General features: G+C 41.1%; 1 protein-coding gene across 8 annotated transcripts in view; it reads right to left on the bottom strand.

The window, feature by feature from the left end:
* The window catches only part of gria4b (glutamate receptor, ionotropic, AMPA 4b), a 129,335-nt gene that overhangs the window by 27,775 nt on the left and 88,492 nt on the right, over window positions 1-13,068 (bottom strand). For 7 of the 8 annotated variants that reach the window (XM_072661264.1, XM_072661265.1, XM_072661263.1 and 4 more), the window contains exons 9-11: window positions 10,319-10,429; window positions 5,587-5,793; window positions 2,524-2,897 (exon numbers count right to left, since the gene is read on the bottom strand). In XM_072661264.1, the coding sequence (XP_072517365.1) occupies window positions 2,524-2,897; window positions 5,587-5,793; window positions 10,319-10,429 (692 nt within the window). Of the gene's footprint in view, window positions 1-2,523; window positions 2,898-5,586; window positions 5,794-7,171; window positions 9,501-10,318; window positions 10,430-13,068 lie in introns of those variants that run through there. The other variant, XM_072661268.1, reaches the window with a different exon arrangement.

Below are 13,068 nucleotides of genomic sequence, written 5' to 3'. Positions count from 1 at the left end.
ATATTATGTAATAACAGTCTATATTGGATGGGGGTGGGTTAAGCTCAGCAGGGTGGACCACCATGGTCCCTAAACTGATCTTTGCAGGCATGCACAGTTTCATATTTACAGTGAGTGGCAAGACAAAAAAATAACTTTAAAAAGTATCAGCTTTATAAAATTTATATTAAAGTAGTAATGAAGTACAATCACTATCCACAAGCATTCTCCACTTCTGAATACTGCCAAAAGGTTTCAATACGCTGATGGTTATATAGAGTTCAAGACAAAGCCCTGCCATATGTTACATTGTTACTGTATCAGCTCTGTGCAAAACATCATACATTATACACTGAAAAGATGGCATATGGTGGCTTGAGAAAATGAACAGTATGTAAAAAGGTGGTGCAGTTCTTTTTTCCCCCTTGTGTGCTCGTACAGCCTGTTCTGGATACTCATTAAATGCACATTCAGCACTGTCCCCCCTCCCTATTCTTACCATGCATCCTTATTAGGTCTGTATTAGGATGATGAAAGTCATGAGCTTCTTACAGTCCTAAATGGAATCCTAAATGAGTTTTCTTATACTAGATCAGAACCATAGGCCCACTATAGTGTTGCAGGAAGCAGCCTATAGTGCACAGTGGCTTAGCGGGAGCCTATGGTTCTGATGGCCTTCTAAGTACCTGCTGTCTTCTGCCACGTGTCGCTCTTTTTAATGCTCCTTTGTTCCCCTTGTCCTGTCATGTGAGTGATTTCTTATCTGGCGGTTGGGAGGGGGGGGGCTGAAAAATAGAGTCTTTTTTTTTGCTCTCCACTTTTGATAACAGGTCTTAAAAAGCTCTATCGTAGTCATGCAGGTGTAATAAAGGACAAAGAGAGAGAGAGAGAAAGCGATAGAGAGAAAAGGATGGTGGCACAGATAAAGCCTGAGGTCAGGCCAGCAGGCAAAAAAAATGACCAGAAACAAACGACCTAGTGCACACAGCAGCTCGATTATGAGCATGTTACCTGTGGAATTCAAGAACATCTCTATAGGACAAACGGACATGTGAGGACAAGAAGTGCAGAGAAATAGACAATGACCCCAAAATGATTGTTAACAGACTCCTGCTGGGCTCGCAGAGAGAGCGAGAATCATCATCATCAAACAAAAAGTAGAAAAAAAAGCAATGAAGAACAACAACCCTAGCTCCTTCGTTCAGGGTGCTATGGCACAGGTGACATGTCGATTAGGTGACAGACTGAGACGAGAATGATGCATTTGATAAGCGCAGAGACAGTGCTAAAACACAGAGGCCGACCACATCTGAGCTGCAATGGGAAATGAATGACTGTGTCATTTTGTCCTGATAAGAGAGAGACACACATATGGTGCAGAATGACAGGCCCTTCCCCAGCAGGAGAGCAATGCAAGGACACAATGCAATGGTAAAGAGATTTACATTCAGGTTAGAATACTCGACACAACACTGGCCCTCTTTTCACTCTTTTGCAAATTACATGCACTTTTCCAGTCAATTTCAGTCACTCTTTGGTACATTGCCATGGTAACAACAGAGCCTCATGTCTATTTCAGGTTGTCCGGTATTACCATATCAATACTCGGGAGACCTTTTCATGAGGTAACCCGAGGTTAAGAGACTTAATTCCACTTCTTTCTCCAATCAGCGCCGCCCTAAAGAAGCTGCCCTTGGGGCAATTGAAAGTGCAGAGGTGAGCGATTTAAGTCCTTAACATTCATGGACCTGGTCCAGACTTCTATTACTCACTTTTATTATTACTAACTTAATAATAATAATTCAATACATTTTCTAGAATAGTTTTTAAGTCTTACGACATAAAAGCCTAGGATGGGACAGGTGTTCTCTCTAGTATATTGTTTGGGTGTTTTTAGTTTAGTGTTTAGCCATTCATAACTCCCCTAGCACTAGCAATGCTCCTGACACTAGGAGAGATCTCCCCTCATTTACCCTCCTGGAGTAAGCACATCCGATTGTGCTCTATTGAATTCTGGCCGCTGATGGCCACAGAGGCAGTGCATTAGACAGCTGAGCCACTTGGAGCCCTCTGTTTGAGTTTTGTTTTTAGCTAATTTTAGCTAGTTTCTTCTGTTTTGTATGCATTGTTAGCCAATTTTGTATCCTGGGGAAAGTTTTATATACATAAAATGTATTATTATTACGAAACCTTTAAAGATAATTGTGCGATGGCATCTTCTTCAAGGTGATGGCAAGGGTTTTACTGTCATTTCGCTCTACTAGCCAATTATCAAAAATGACATAAACATGAAAACATGGCCAAATCGTTGAATTCTTTCACGAAAGAAGATTTTTATCAAGATCAGATCATATCATGTGGTATCACTGAAAGTTCTTCTAAGGGTTAAGAGGGTAACCTTGAACATTGATTCTTATCTTAAGAATCATTACACAGTAACTACCATGACACTACATTAAAAGTGATGTAGTTATGCGAGTGAGGAAGTGTGGGCCCACATACAGGACATTAGCAGTGTAAGAGCTTAAATGGTAGGTGGCTCACCTGGGAGAGATGTCACAGCCCTGCTGCATGAAGGCTCCCAGGGAGAACCAGAGACTGTTGAAGATCCCAAACTCATTGGGGGGCTGGTCACTGGGCGGACCGTCGGTGCCCTCCTCGGGCTCCTCGGTGTGCCACTCGTACGGGCTGAAGCGGCTGACCAGGAAGAGCACCACGCTCACGCCGATGTAGGCGAACACGATGCACATCCAGATCTCGTAGGCCAACGGGTCCAGGAAGGAGAACACGCCCGGCTTGGACTTTTGAGGCTTCTTGATCATGATGGAGATGCCCAAGCTCATGAAGGGCTTTGAGAAGTCAATGACCTCCTCCCGGACCAGGGTGATAGTCAAAGGGGCCACAGCGATTTCCGCTTTCTGAAATCAGAGGGTGTTTCATTAGTACAGAGCCAGCTGGGGAAAAAACATTCTATCATAAAAAGAAGAGGAATAAAAAACTACAAGCAGCCACGTGCTAGTGCTAGTGAGCGGAGCAGTTAATACCCTCATTTAAGCAGATAACAATGACACGGTTAGAACTTTATGACTAAACCTGACAAAATGCATGGCATCTCACACCGCCGAACAATACTCGGCGAGGCAGAGGGAAATAAAGAATAATCCATCCATTTCCACCTCTCCTTTCACATCATATTTTACAATTTCTCTAATTGGACAAGGCTTTGCATGTTAATGCTGGAAAAACTAAGAAGCTAATCCGAGGGACTTAATTCCGCGGCTGAAGTTTTGGGGGAGCAGGATGAACCAATCAATTCAGAGAAATATGCTTACAGCACAAGACAGAAAAATTGGATACAGACGCTAAGGTCTGGGAGCAATGTATTGCTTCATGGTAAATCCACAAACTCGATTATTGTCGGTGACTTAGCAACACTCTTGACCTCGCTGGGGCCGTGCAGGGCTCAAAACTAATCCAAAAAAGAAATTAAAGTTTATCATAATAGGCTGACACTTTGTAGAGAAAATACAAGTAAAAGAACTTGAAGGGATATATGTTTTCCCATGCTCAGCATAAATCTACAAGATGACAAGACTGGCTGTATGGCGCACATGCATTAATATACATTAGCTTGCCAAAGGTTGCTTATTTTTCAGAGGTGCAAGGACTGTCACGCACTCCCACTGAGTGCTTGGTCACAACTGAAGGTTTAGGAAGGAAATTGCTGATGCTTTCTGTTCAAATCCACACCAAGTCTCTCCCAAAGCCTCTGCAGAGAAAGTCTATTCCATAGCTGGTTTACTCGCTGTAAGAGGAAAGTTATTGAACAGGCTGGGGGTCTTTCACAGCAAATTACACAGACAGTGACTGCCCTTGAACTGAATATTTTATCCTAAAGTATGAACTTAGAAATAGACCTTAACCTTACGAAATTCTCCAACCCTTTAGATCCAGCTCTGCCAATTTAGACCCTTAAGGACTTAATAACAGCACGGACCAAAACCTCATCTTAGGAATGTTAAAAATACAATATGATCAAAGACACCTTTAACTTACACAGAACCACAGGCCTTAAACACGTGCTTAAGCAGCTTGTTATAGTCCTCACCAGGGCACTGACATTTTCAGCTAATCCTAGTGAACCGTGCCTTCTATTTCTGCCCCTTTCAGTGTTACTAGGGCCCATCCAATATACACTGTTGCACCCATTGCTGACACTTGCAAATGCACGCACACAGCTTGTGTAGTCCAAATAGAGTAGGACTCTATAGAGCAGATAAACATGAACCTATTGGCACCATGCCTAATGCCAGGCGGTATAGTGGTATAAATAGAGAGGTATAAAGCCCTCAGCATCGAGCTGCAGAGCAGTGGAACAGTGTTCTCTGGGATGATGGTGCTGTATCCATTGCTTCTGGGATGAACTGTGGAGTTGGGGCTGAGGTGAGGTGGTGATCAATCAACATCCTGGCCTTACTAACGCTCTTGTTGCTGAATGCATTCAAGTCCTCACAGCAATGCTCCAAAATCTAGTAGAATTCCTTGGATAGTAGAGATTCAGCTACTCCAACAAAAGCTCTTTTTAATATCCTTGATTTCAGAAAAAAAAAACTATCAGTTAAACTTGACCATATTCTCATGAAATCTAATGCTATTTTCTTATTTACACTCAACAAGCAATTTATTAGGAAGACGGTACTAAACCTAGGCACAACCTACTTTTGCTCCCACTTAGCTAAAGATAAAGAATACCCTTGATTTCAGAAAAAACAATGAATGAACAGATGTCCCAATGCATTTGTAAATATAGTGTAACGTTCCACTAATAAAAATGGCTGATATTAAGGTTCAGTTAAAATTCAGTCAATAAAGTCAATACATCTTTTGTATACATCAGGATTTTAGTGGTCTCATCCTTACATCTCTTAAAGGCTACTGAGTCCGGCTACTGAGTTTAGTGTCTTTTCATTTTTACTACAGCAATACAGGGAGTAGTTATAAACACAAAACATCATCATGGATAAAGTATTAATTACAAGCATAGTTTTTTAGATAGTTTACAAAGTTTACAAACTTTAACATGAGGATACATTGTTCTAATCATATAATTAGCATTAATTTCAGATTCCTAAAAATATGTCAGTGATAAAACAGTCATATTGGTAAACCAGGCCTTCAATTCATGCCATGGAGGTCAAAATGTCCACCATCTCCTGTATAGACATTGAAAGGCCATTGGTACCACTATTTAGGTCAGAGTGACACTCATTTTCATTAACCTGATTCCAATCGTCAAGATGTGAAATCATGGTCACTGGTTGATTTCACTTTGAGTTATAAACTTGGTAGTTAATCTAAATGCATAAACTTCTTCCGTCCTCCTGAAGAAAGCCTAAGCAACTGGTAGAGCTCACTTGACTGTAGTTGTCTAGATACCACAAGATCATTTCTGCCTGGACAGCTTCCGTTCTAATACATTTTTCATATTTCCCAGAAATCTGAAGGCATTCTCTAAAGGCCTGGAAAGCCCTTTATAGTGCTCTTCTGTTTAAACTCTTCTGTATAAATTCGCTGGTTCGTTTCCAAAGTGCTGAAGAATTCTCTTACCCCGTACACCAGCTCCCCAACCATGCCGTTCCAGATCTTGGTCTCCGGGTCCCGAGCTCCGTACTTCCCGTCCGGCACGATAGAGATCTTGTATTTGATGCCAATGTGTTTGGCGATCTCAGATGCCAGATCCACGCAGTATCCCTCATACCTGTCATTACCCTCGTACATCTCCCAGTTTTTCTTCAGCATCACATAAGGTCCTTCCTGGAAGGAGCAAACCACACAAGAAATTCAACCTGGCAACCAGTCAAGATCTCCAGCCATCCCAGCCAAGCAACCGACTTGTGGATTTTGGTACATTTGCCGCAGCTCCTTCATCTTAGAACATAAACAATATTGAACATAAATAAGACTGTGCACAAAGTGACCCAAAAAAGGATTCCATATTTAATTCAGCTTGGATTGTGTTTGCAAGAACATCGAACTAAAACATCAGATCAAAGAGAAGAGACACGTTCAGGTTACATGAACAGACTGTACGGGTACTGCTTTACAACTTCTCCTGACACTGTACGATTACACTACTGCAACAGTACTGTAGCATATCCAGTACATCTAGATTTACTACAGCAGACAATAATCAGATCATTACGGAATAAAAGCTCCTTCATTTCTCACAGACAAATGAGGTCATAAATTAAAACCAATAATTACAGAATATCAATAAAGATAAACAGAACTGAGCAAATGGCTAATTAATGTACAATCCCAAAGGGTCAAAGCCACCATTATGATTATCAGCTAAACTAATACAATGTGTTGCTGATTGTTGTAAATATTTACATATAACCAGATTATTATTGTGTGTGTTTGAGTGTATATGCGTGAGTCGTATACACACTGGGCAATTTCCAACCTGTAGCGCTAGAGAATGACAATTTGTGTAAGTCTTCCTTTAAATCCCCCCTCAAAAAAACGCCCCAAAAAAACACAAAAAACAAAAACCCACCAGTTTCATTTGTCCCAGATCAGTTCAGTCACCCCTGTGGCTTTGAGAGTTGGGTGTAAAACGCTAAGCTTTCAGTGGGACACAACAACCAGTTATGAACCAAGTAGTTCATCTAACCTATCTGCATCCCCCCAGTAGGTGCATCACAATGGTGTTAAGATAAATAAACAAAAAAAAACCCCACCAGTGATCCTCTTTTGACCCCTGGCTGGACCATTCCTAACCTAACAGCGGAACTGTTGTGGGTGGAACTCTCTAGCAACGCTGCTGTGCCCCCTACACCCATACCACTACCATGTAAAGTCAAATACCAAAAAAATATTAGATAGAAGGTGTCTGAATGCCTTATGTAAAAGAGCAGACAGATTACAGAGCAATACTGAACTCCTACAGTATATAGTGTACCTATAAGGTAGGTGGGCCACTGTATATGGGTACAGGGTACAAAGCTGGTCAGTGTATGTCTGTATATAAGTGTGTAAACAGTATAATGCAAATACAACATCTAACAATGAAATATTACAGTATATAACATTAAAACCGTACACTTCACAAAAGTACACTTCTGAAAAGAAACTTTATTGTAAGGTCTGGTTGTGCAGCACTGTGCTATTCTACTAACTCAAAAACACATGACTTTCACTGTTTATTTAATCACAACACAGAAATGATGGTGTTAATATCTTCAGTAAATATAAAAATAAAGCAAACAGGGAGAAAGAAAAAAAAACTACTAAAGGAAAAACAATGGCAGCACTATACATTACTATAATTCCAAGGTAATAACAAGCACAAATCTACTACACTTATCCAATAACACAAAAAGAATGCTACGTTGCCAAGAGAGGAAAGCACATTTCCATAAAGATCCTGCAAAACCCCGCCTGTCTTCTCAGAGATGTTTTCTAAGCCATATGGCTAGCCTGGAACCATGAAAGGCATAAAGCCCAGCAGGACGAATCAAGCATTCACCCTCAGCCAATCGAGAGCTCTTCATTGAATGCCAACTGAGGATTCGCTTCATCTTGAATTTGTTTGATGTATGAGAATGCAGCTTTCGCCTCACATCTATACATTTGTACAAGAGCAATGCTGTATTATTCTTGGGTGGTGTTAATCTACAGGTATGAGAAAAGGCAAGACAATTTATCATCTGCAGAACACTGTGATACCACTGCGGGTTATCTGCAGCCCTAAGACATGCTTTAGCGTAGGATCCTCAATCATGCAAAATTACGGCTAAGGAAAAGACCGCACAAAAAGCACTAAGCCTAAAAGCTGCCACAGAGAGAAATATCAAGCAGAAAGCATTGGAGAATACTAAGATCTCTTGGAATACTAAGATGTCAATGAAGCTTAAATGGTTCCTAATGAACGTACACAGAGTTTCCATTTTATTAGATACAATTACCTTGTTATACAGACACTCATTGGCCATGTTATCAGATATTCTATACCACAGAGGTGCACTTTGTAGGTATACGATTACTACTATTGTTTGTTGCAATGCAAATTTAGTCAGTGGAAACTTTAGTGAGTGGAAACTAACCGCTACAGGGCTGCTGCTGCTGACCAGATCTCACCTGGGTTACTGGGACCATACTCAGCACTAGGGATTTACGTAAAAACAATCAAACAAACACTGGATGTACCAATTTATTTTAGCAGAGGACTATATCTGAGCCACTCTGACAAAGGCCAAATTGTGATGGCTAGACAACTGGGTGAGAGCAACTCCAAAACATCAGGCATGTCTGGTTAGGTTTTCCTAGTATGCAGTGGTCAGTACCTACCAAAAGTAGTCCAAGAAATGACAACTGGTGAACCAGTGACAGGGTCATGGCGCCTAAGGCTCACTAATGTAGTCCATTGATATCCCACCTCACAATGTACAGAACTTATCGGATCTGCTGCTAATGTTTTGATGCCAGATACCACAGGATGCCTTCAGAGATCTTGTGGAGTCCATGCATTAAATGGTCAGATCTTTTCAGGTGGCATAAGGGAGGTTAGTCAATATTAAGCAGTTGGTGCTAATGTTATACTGTAATGATGCGTGTACGGTGATGCTGTCTTACAAAAACCTTGTCCCTCCAAAATGTACAAATGTCTCCAAAAAGATTTTATTTATATATTTTATTTATTTAAGTCATTTTGGAGCATTTCTATTCGTCTAATCATCATGAAATTTTGAAACAATGTAAAAAGCAACAGGAGGATTTCAATTATGTCAAAAAGAAAAAAATGAGATTTAGGTTTTGTGCAACAGGAAACTATATTTTAGTGCATTAGTTCAGCATTTCTTAAAATATATGAACTTCTGATGTCTAATAAATACATAATACATAACTCCTGTTCTGAGAATGGTCCACAACCCATATAAAATCTTTGCATTGACTGACTGGGTAATTTGTGCAGTACTGTAAACATGCAAAGTGCATCCCATATGGTACATGTACCTGTCCAGTGAGTGTAGAAACAAGGCATATGTATCTCTCTCAGATGTATTTAAACATGAATAATAATAAAATCATGCAGTGTTCAGTGTTTTAAATATGAACCCCCTTACACCCTGCACACTATGAGCCCAGGCCTTGTTATCCATGTACAGTACATTTCCATTCAACCCATTTGTTTACTTCTAAATGAAAACTCCTGTGGCTTCACCCAGCGCACCATTTCCTAATGCGTGACTCATTATGGTGATTCAAAAAGTCCATCCATAGTTCAGCTGCTTAATGAGGGCTTGGCTTGGCTTTGTCTTTGCGCGCGTTTGTCCACGGCTCGGTTTCTCATCGCAGAGTTCATTTCAGCCGGGGAAGTGTCTGTCCATGGCTCAACGTTATTGCTTTTCTGCTCAGAATCTGTCTGTGTCTGTCCGTGCTTTAATAAGTGGCTTCGTTTCGGCTGGGCAGAGTCCGTCTGCTGCTCAGTTTCTTAAAAGAGGGTTCCTCAACAGGGGCTGAAAAGAGGAGCATTGGCTTCAGGGGTAACTCTCCAATCCAATCCCTTCTCCATCAACATCCACACCTTTTTTTTTAGGCACTAATGTTACTCTTCAATACTGACTGACTGGTTACATGACCTTTCTTTAACAACATAAGAACACAGTGCAGTGCAGCTGCAGATACAGCGTGTTCCATTTCATGCAGTGCTCTGTCTGTTTATCCCCCATGAAATGAATACGCTTCAAAAACACAACAATTACAGGAGACAGAACAGAGGAAAACAAACCAAAACACAGCGTCCTTGGCACCACGGAGGGCAACCACGAGACCTTCTGACACACACTATAATGACAGAGGCAGATGATACACACAGGCGCATTCCTGCAGAAGCACTGTTGAGAAACGTTATTCAGCAAATGCAGACATAAACTAGTAATCTGTCTGGACACTGATATGACTGACAGGTCACACACACACACACACACACACACACGCACACACATACAGAAAGGTAATTTTGGTGAGCAACAACACAGCAGGATCATGCTTTACATAAACTTCGCAGCCCAATCTGTGACACCATGGACACGTCGTTCATCAAAATGCAAGTGTGTGTAAATGTGTTTGGGCATGAGGCAGCCACTGGAGACCATTTCCAAATCTTCAATGTAAATTTCATTCAAATGAGCGGAACACCTCATTAAGAGGAAGCATTTGGATGAGAGACAAACATAACAGTTTTTTTTTCTGGTCAGTTTGGAGCCTGATGTCTGTTCCTGTGTGCTATTACTGCAAATATCTAAGAAAGCGAGAAAACTTCTGAGACACTCACCATGATAGTCGTCACGACCACAGTCCTGTTCTCCATTCCGGAGGTTTCGTTTGGAAGCAAGGCTTGATCCTGGATCAGAACCAACTTATCAGCATCATTCCAATAGCCAATCTAAGGACAGGATACACGGTTAGATAGTTAGGAAAGCAGTTAGAAAGAAGTCTGTGTGTGTGTGTGTGGGGGGGGTTCTACACTCCTTTCCCAAAGTTTGGAATCCTTGATTTTAAATCCTGCAGAACCAATTTGGTTGCAAAAAATGCTAACTTTGGAGTGTGTAAAGGCTTGTCCCAGATCGGTGCAGTCCCTCCTGTGGATTGGGGGATTCAGTGTAAAACGCTTAGCTTTCAGTGGGACGCAACAACCAGCTATGAACCAAGTAGTTCATCTAATCTATCTTCCCCCCAGTAGGGGCACAGAATGGAGGTGGGGGTGTTAGAAATATTTTAATATTTATAATATATATATAATATATATAATATAATATATAAGAGCCTGTGACTGACAGGGGTCCTAAAAAAGTATTTTGGTGGAATTATTAGAGCTATGCATATAATGAGAAACTATTATTCATATCATTTATTACCTTCTTTAATTAAAATGCTTTTAAATGTACATGTTTAAATTGACATCATACAAGCTATGAATGTGTATGAATATAATGTGTGTGTTTGCATTTGTATGGGTAAGTGTACTCATAGTGGTGAACTCACTGTGTCCACATAGTGTCTATGTGTGTGTATCTGAGACTATGTCAGCGTGTGTAATGCAAAGCGTGTGTTAACGCGACTCCTCTGCATGCTCATGTGATCGAGATGCAGTGTGAGAAGCGTGAAGCCACTTCAGGGGGAGTGGGTCCAAGCAAGTGCTGGGGTGGAAAAGATGTTGCTGTGTATTAAATTATGCTGAGTGGAGGATGACTGAGAATTGAAGGGGCGGGTGTGGCTCCTTGTCCGTCCAGGAGGCAGCAGGGCGAGAGGAGCCAGGCTAGTTAAAACGTGCAAGTCTCCCAGCCTCTCAGCCCTGCCTGCACTTGTGACAGCCTTTCAGTCACTCTGGCTCTCAAGTCTTTCTGTTTCTTAATCACTGAACATTTCAGTCTTTCCGTCTCTAGCCTCTCAGTCTCTTGGTCTTTCAGTCTCTTCTCAGCCTCTTGTTCTTTCGTTTTTTTTTCAGTCTCCAAGCCTCTCGGCCTTCTAGCCTTTCAGTCTCCCAGCTTCTTAATTACCAAGCAGGTCTCTCACACCCTCAGCTATTCAGTAACTCAGACTCTTAGCCTCTTAGACTCTCAGCCTTTCAGTCTCCCATCAGCCTATCCGTATGTTAATCTTTCAGCACACTATTCTCTCTCCCACTCTCAAGTTTTCAGTGCCTCTTTCAGTCTCTCAGTCTTTCAGCCTCCCTGTATCTCAGTCTCTCAGCCTCACAGGCTGTCAGTCTCTTAATATCTAAGCCGGCCAGCCTTTCAGCCTGCAGCAGTCTCTTAGCCTCTGCTGCAGCAGCCTCTCAGTCTGCCTGATTGATGCTCTCTAAAGGCAGGCAGCCTTCACTGCTCCCCGCCCCCTCTGCCAGCCTCTCTCTATCACTCTTCCCCAGGCACACTGCTCCACAGCAGCCAGCAGCCGCCACACTCCATAAAGCACCTCACAGGGTCTCTACACAACTTTAGAGGAAACGTGTGACAGGAACCTTTACAGCACTTACTAAGCTCTGATCTTAACCCATAAATGCCCTAATTTTTTTTGTATATACTCTGGTGGTGACCGGATTAATTAGTTTTAATAATATCTGTAAAGTATGTACTTCTCCTTATCCTGATCCTTAGAGACATATTTTATTAAATACATACCAACTTTTTTTTACCAAATTACATCAAAAAGAAATCTATATCTCAACACCCCATATATATATATATATATATATATATATATATATATATATATATATATATATATATTTATTTATGTTTTCCCCTTAATTTCACAGTATACCAAAGACAAAGAACCTGTGTACCTGTTTTGAAGCAAATCTGGAAAAGAATATCCAAGTAAATATTTGACCATTTACGGTGTATACCCCCCCCCCCAATTTCTGAATAAATGAAAAAAATTACATCACATAAATAAAACTGTAGACCATTTTTGAATGTTGCAACCACAGGCCTCGACTTAGTTTTCTGAGATTGCATAAGCAATAAACTGCATAAGATCATTTGAAGCTGGCCTTCCAATCACTGCAACAACAGCCTCCAAATGTATGTAAAGGAAAGTAGCTCTTAATTATTCACCATAGCCTTGTTACTCACAAAGAAAAGAGCCTGCGTTATTATGAGAGGACACAGGCCATTTAAGCTGGTGTGTTGGAGGTTAGTTACTCATTTTAGTATTCACTTTGTATAAATTATACTTTACGTTCTTTAAAGCCTTTTAATGAGTCACTAAAAAAGCTAACGTCTTCATAAAATGTTTTAGTGTGGGCAAAAAGGTCCATATTCTCTACTCCGCCAGGCACAACGCGAAACCCTGAAGCAGCATCGGAGGCAATCCAGATGAAAATGCAGATGAAAACAAATCTGAAGCTCATCGGTATTGCTCTTGCTGAAACAGCTGCATCAAACAAGCCATGGAGCATTAAACGCACAGAAAAAAAAGAATGTGAATAAGACTGTGAACAACACTCAGCAGATGTAAGCAGACAGAGTAAAGGCAAAGTGCGACACCACTCTGGCACAGTCAAAGGCAAAAATCAAACGC

This window comes from Salminus brasiliensis, chromosome 18, assembly GCF_030463535.1.
Source record: "Salminus brasiliensis chromosome 18, fSalBra1.hap2, whole genome shotgun sequence".
Lineage (NCBI taxonomy): Eukaryota > Metazoa > Chordata > Actinopteri > Characiformes > Bryconidae > Salminus > Salminus brasiliensis.
This window is presented reverse-complemented; position numbering and strand designations above follow the sequence as displayed.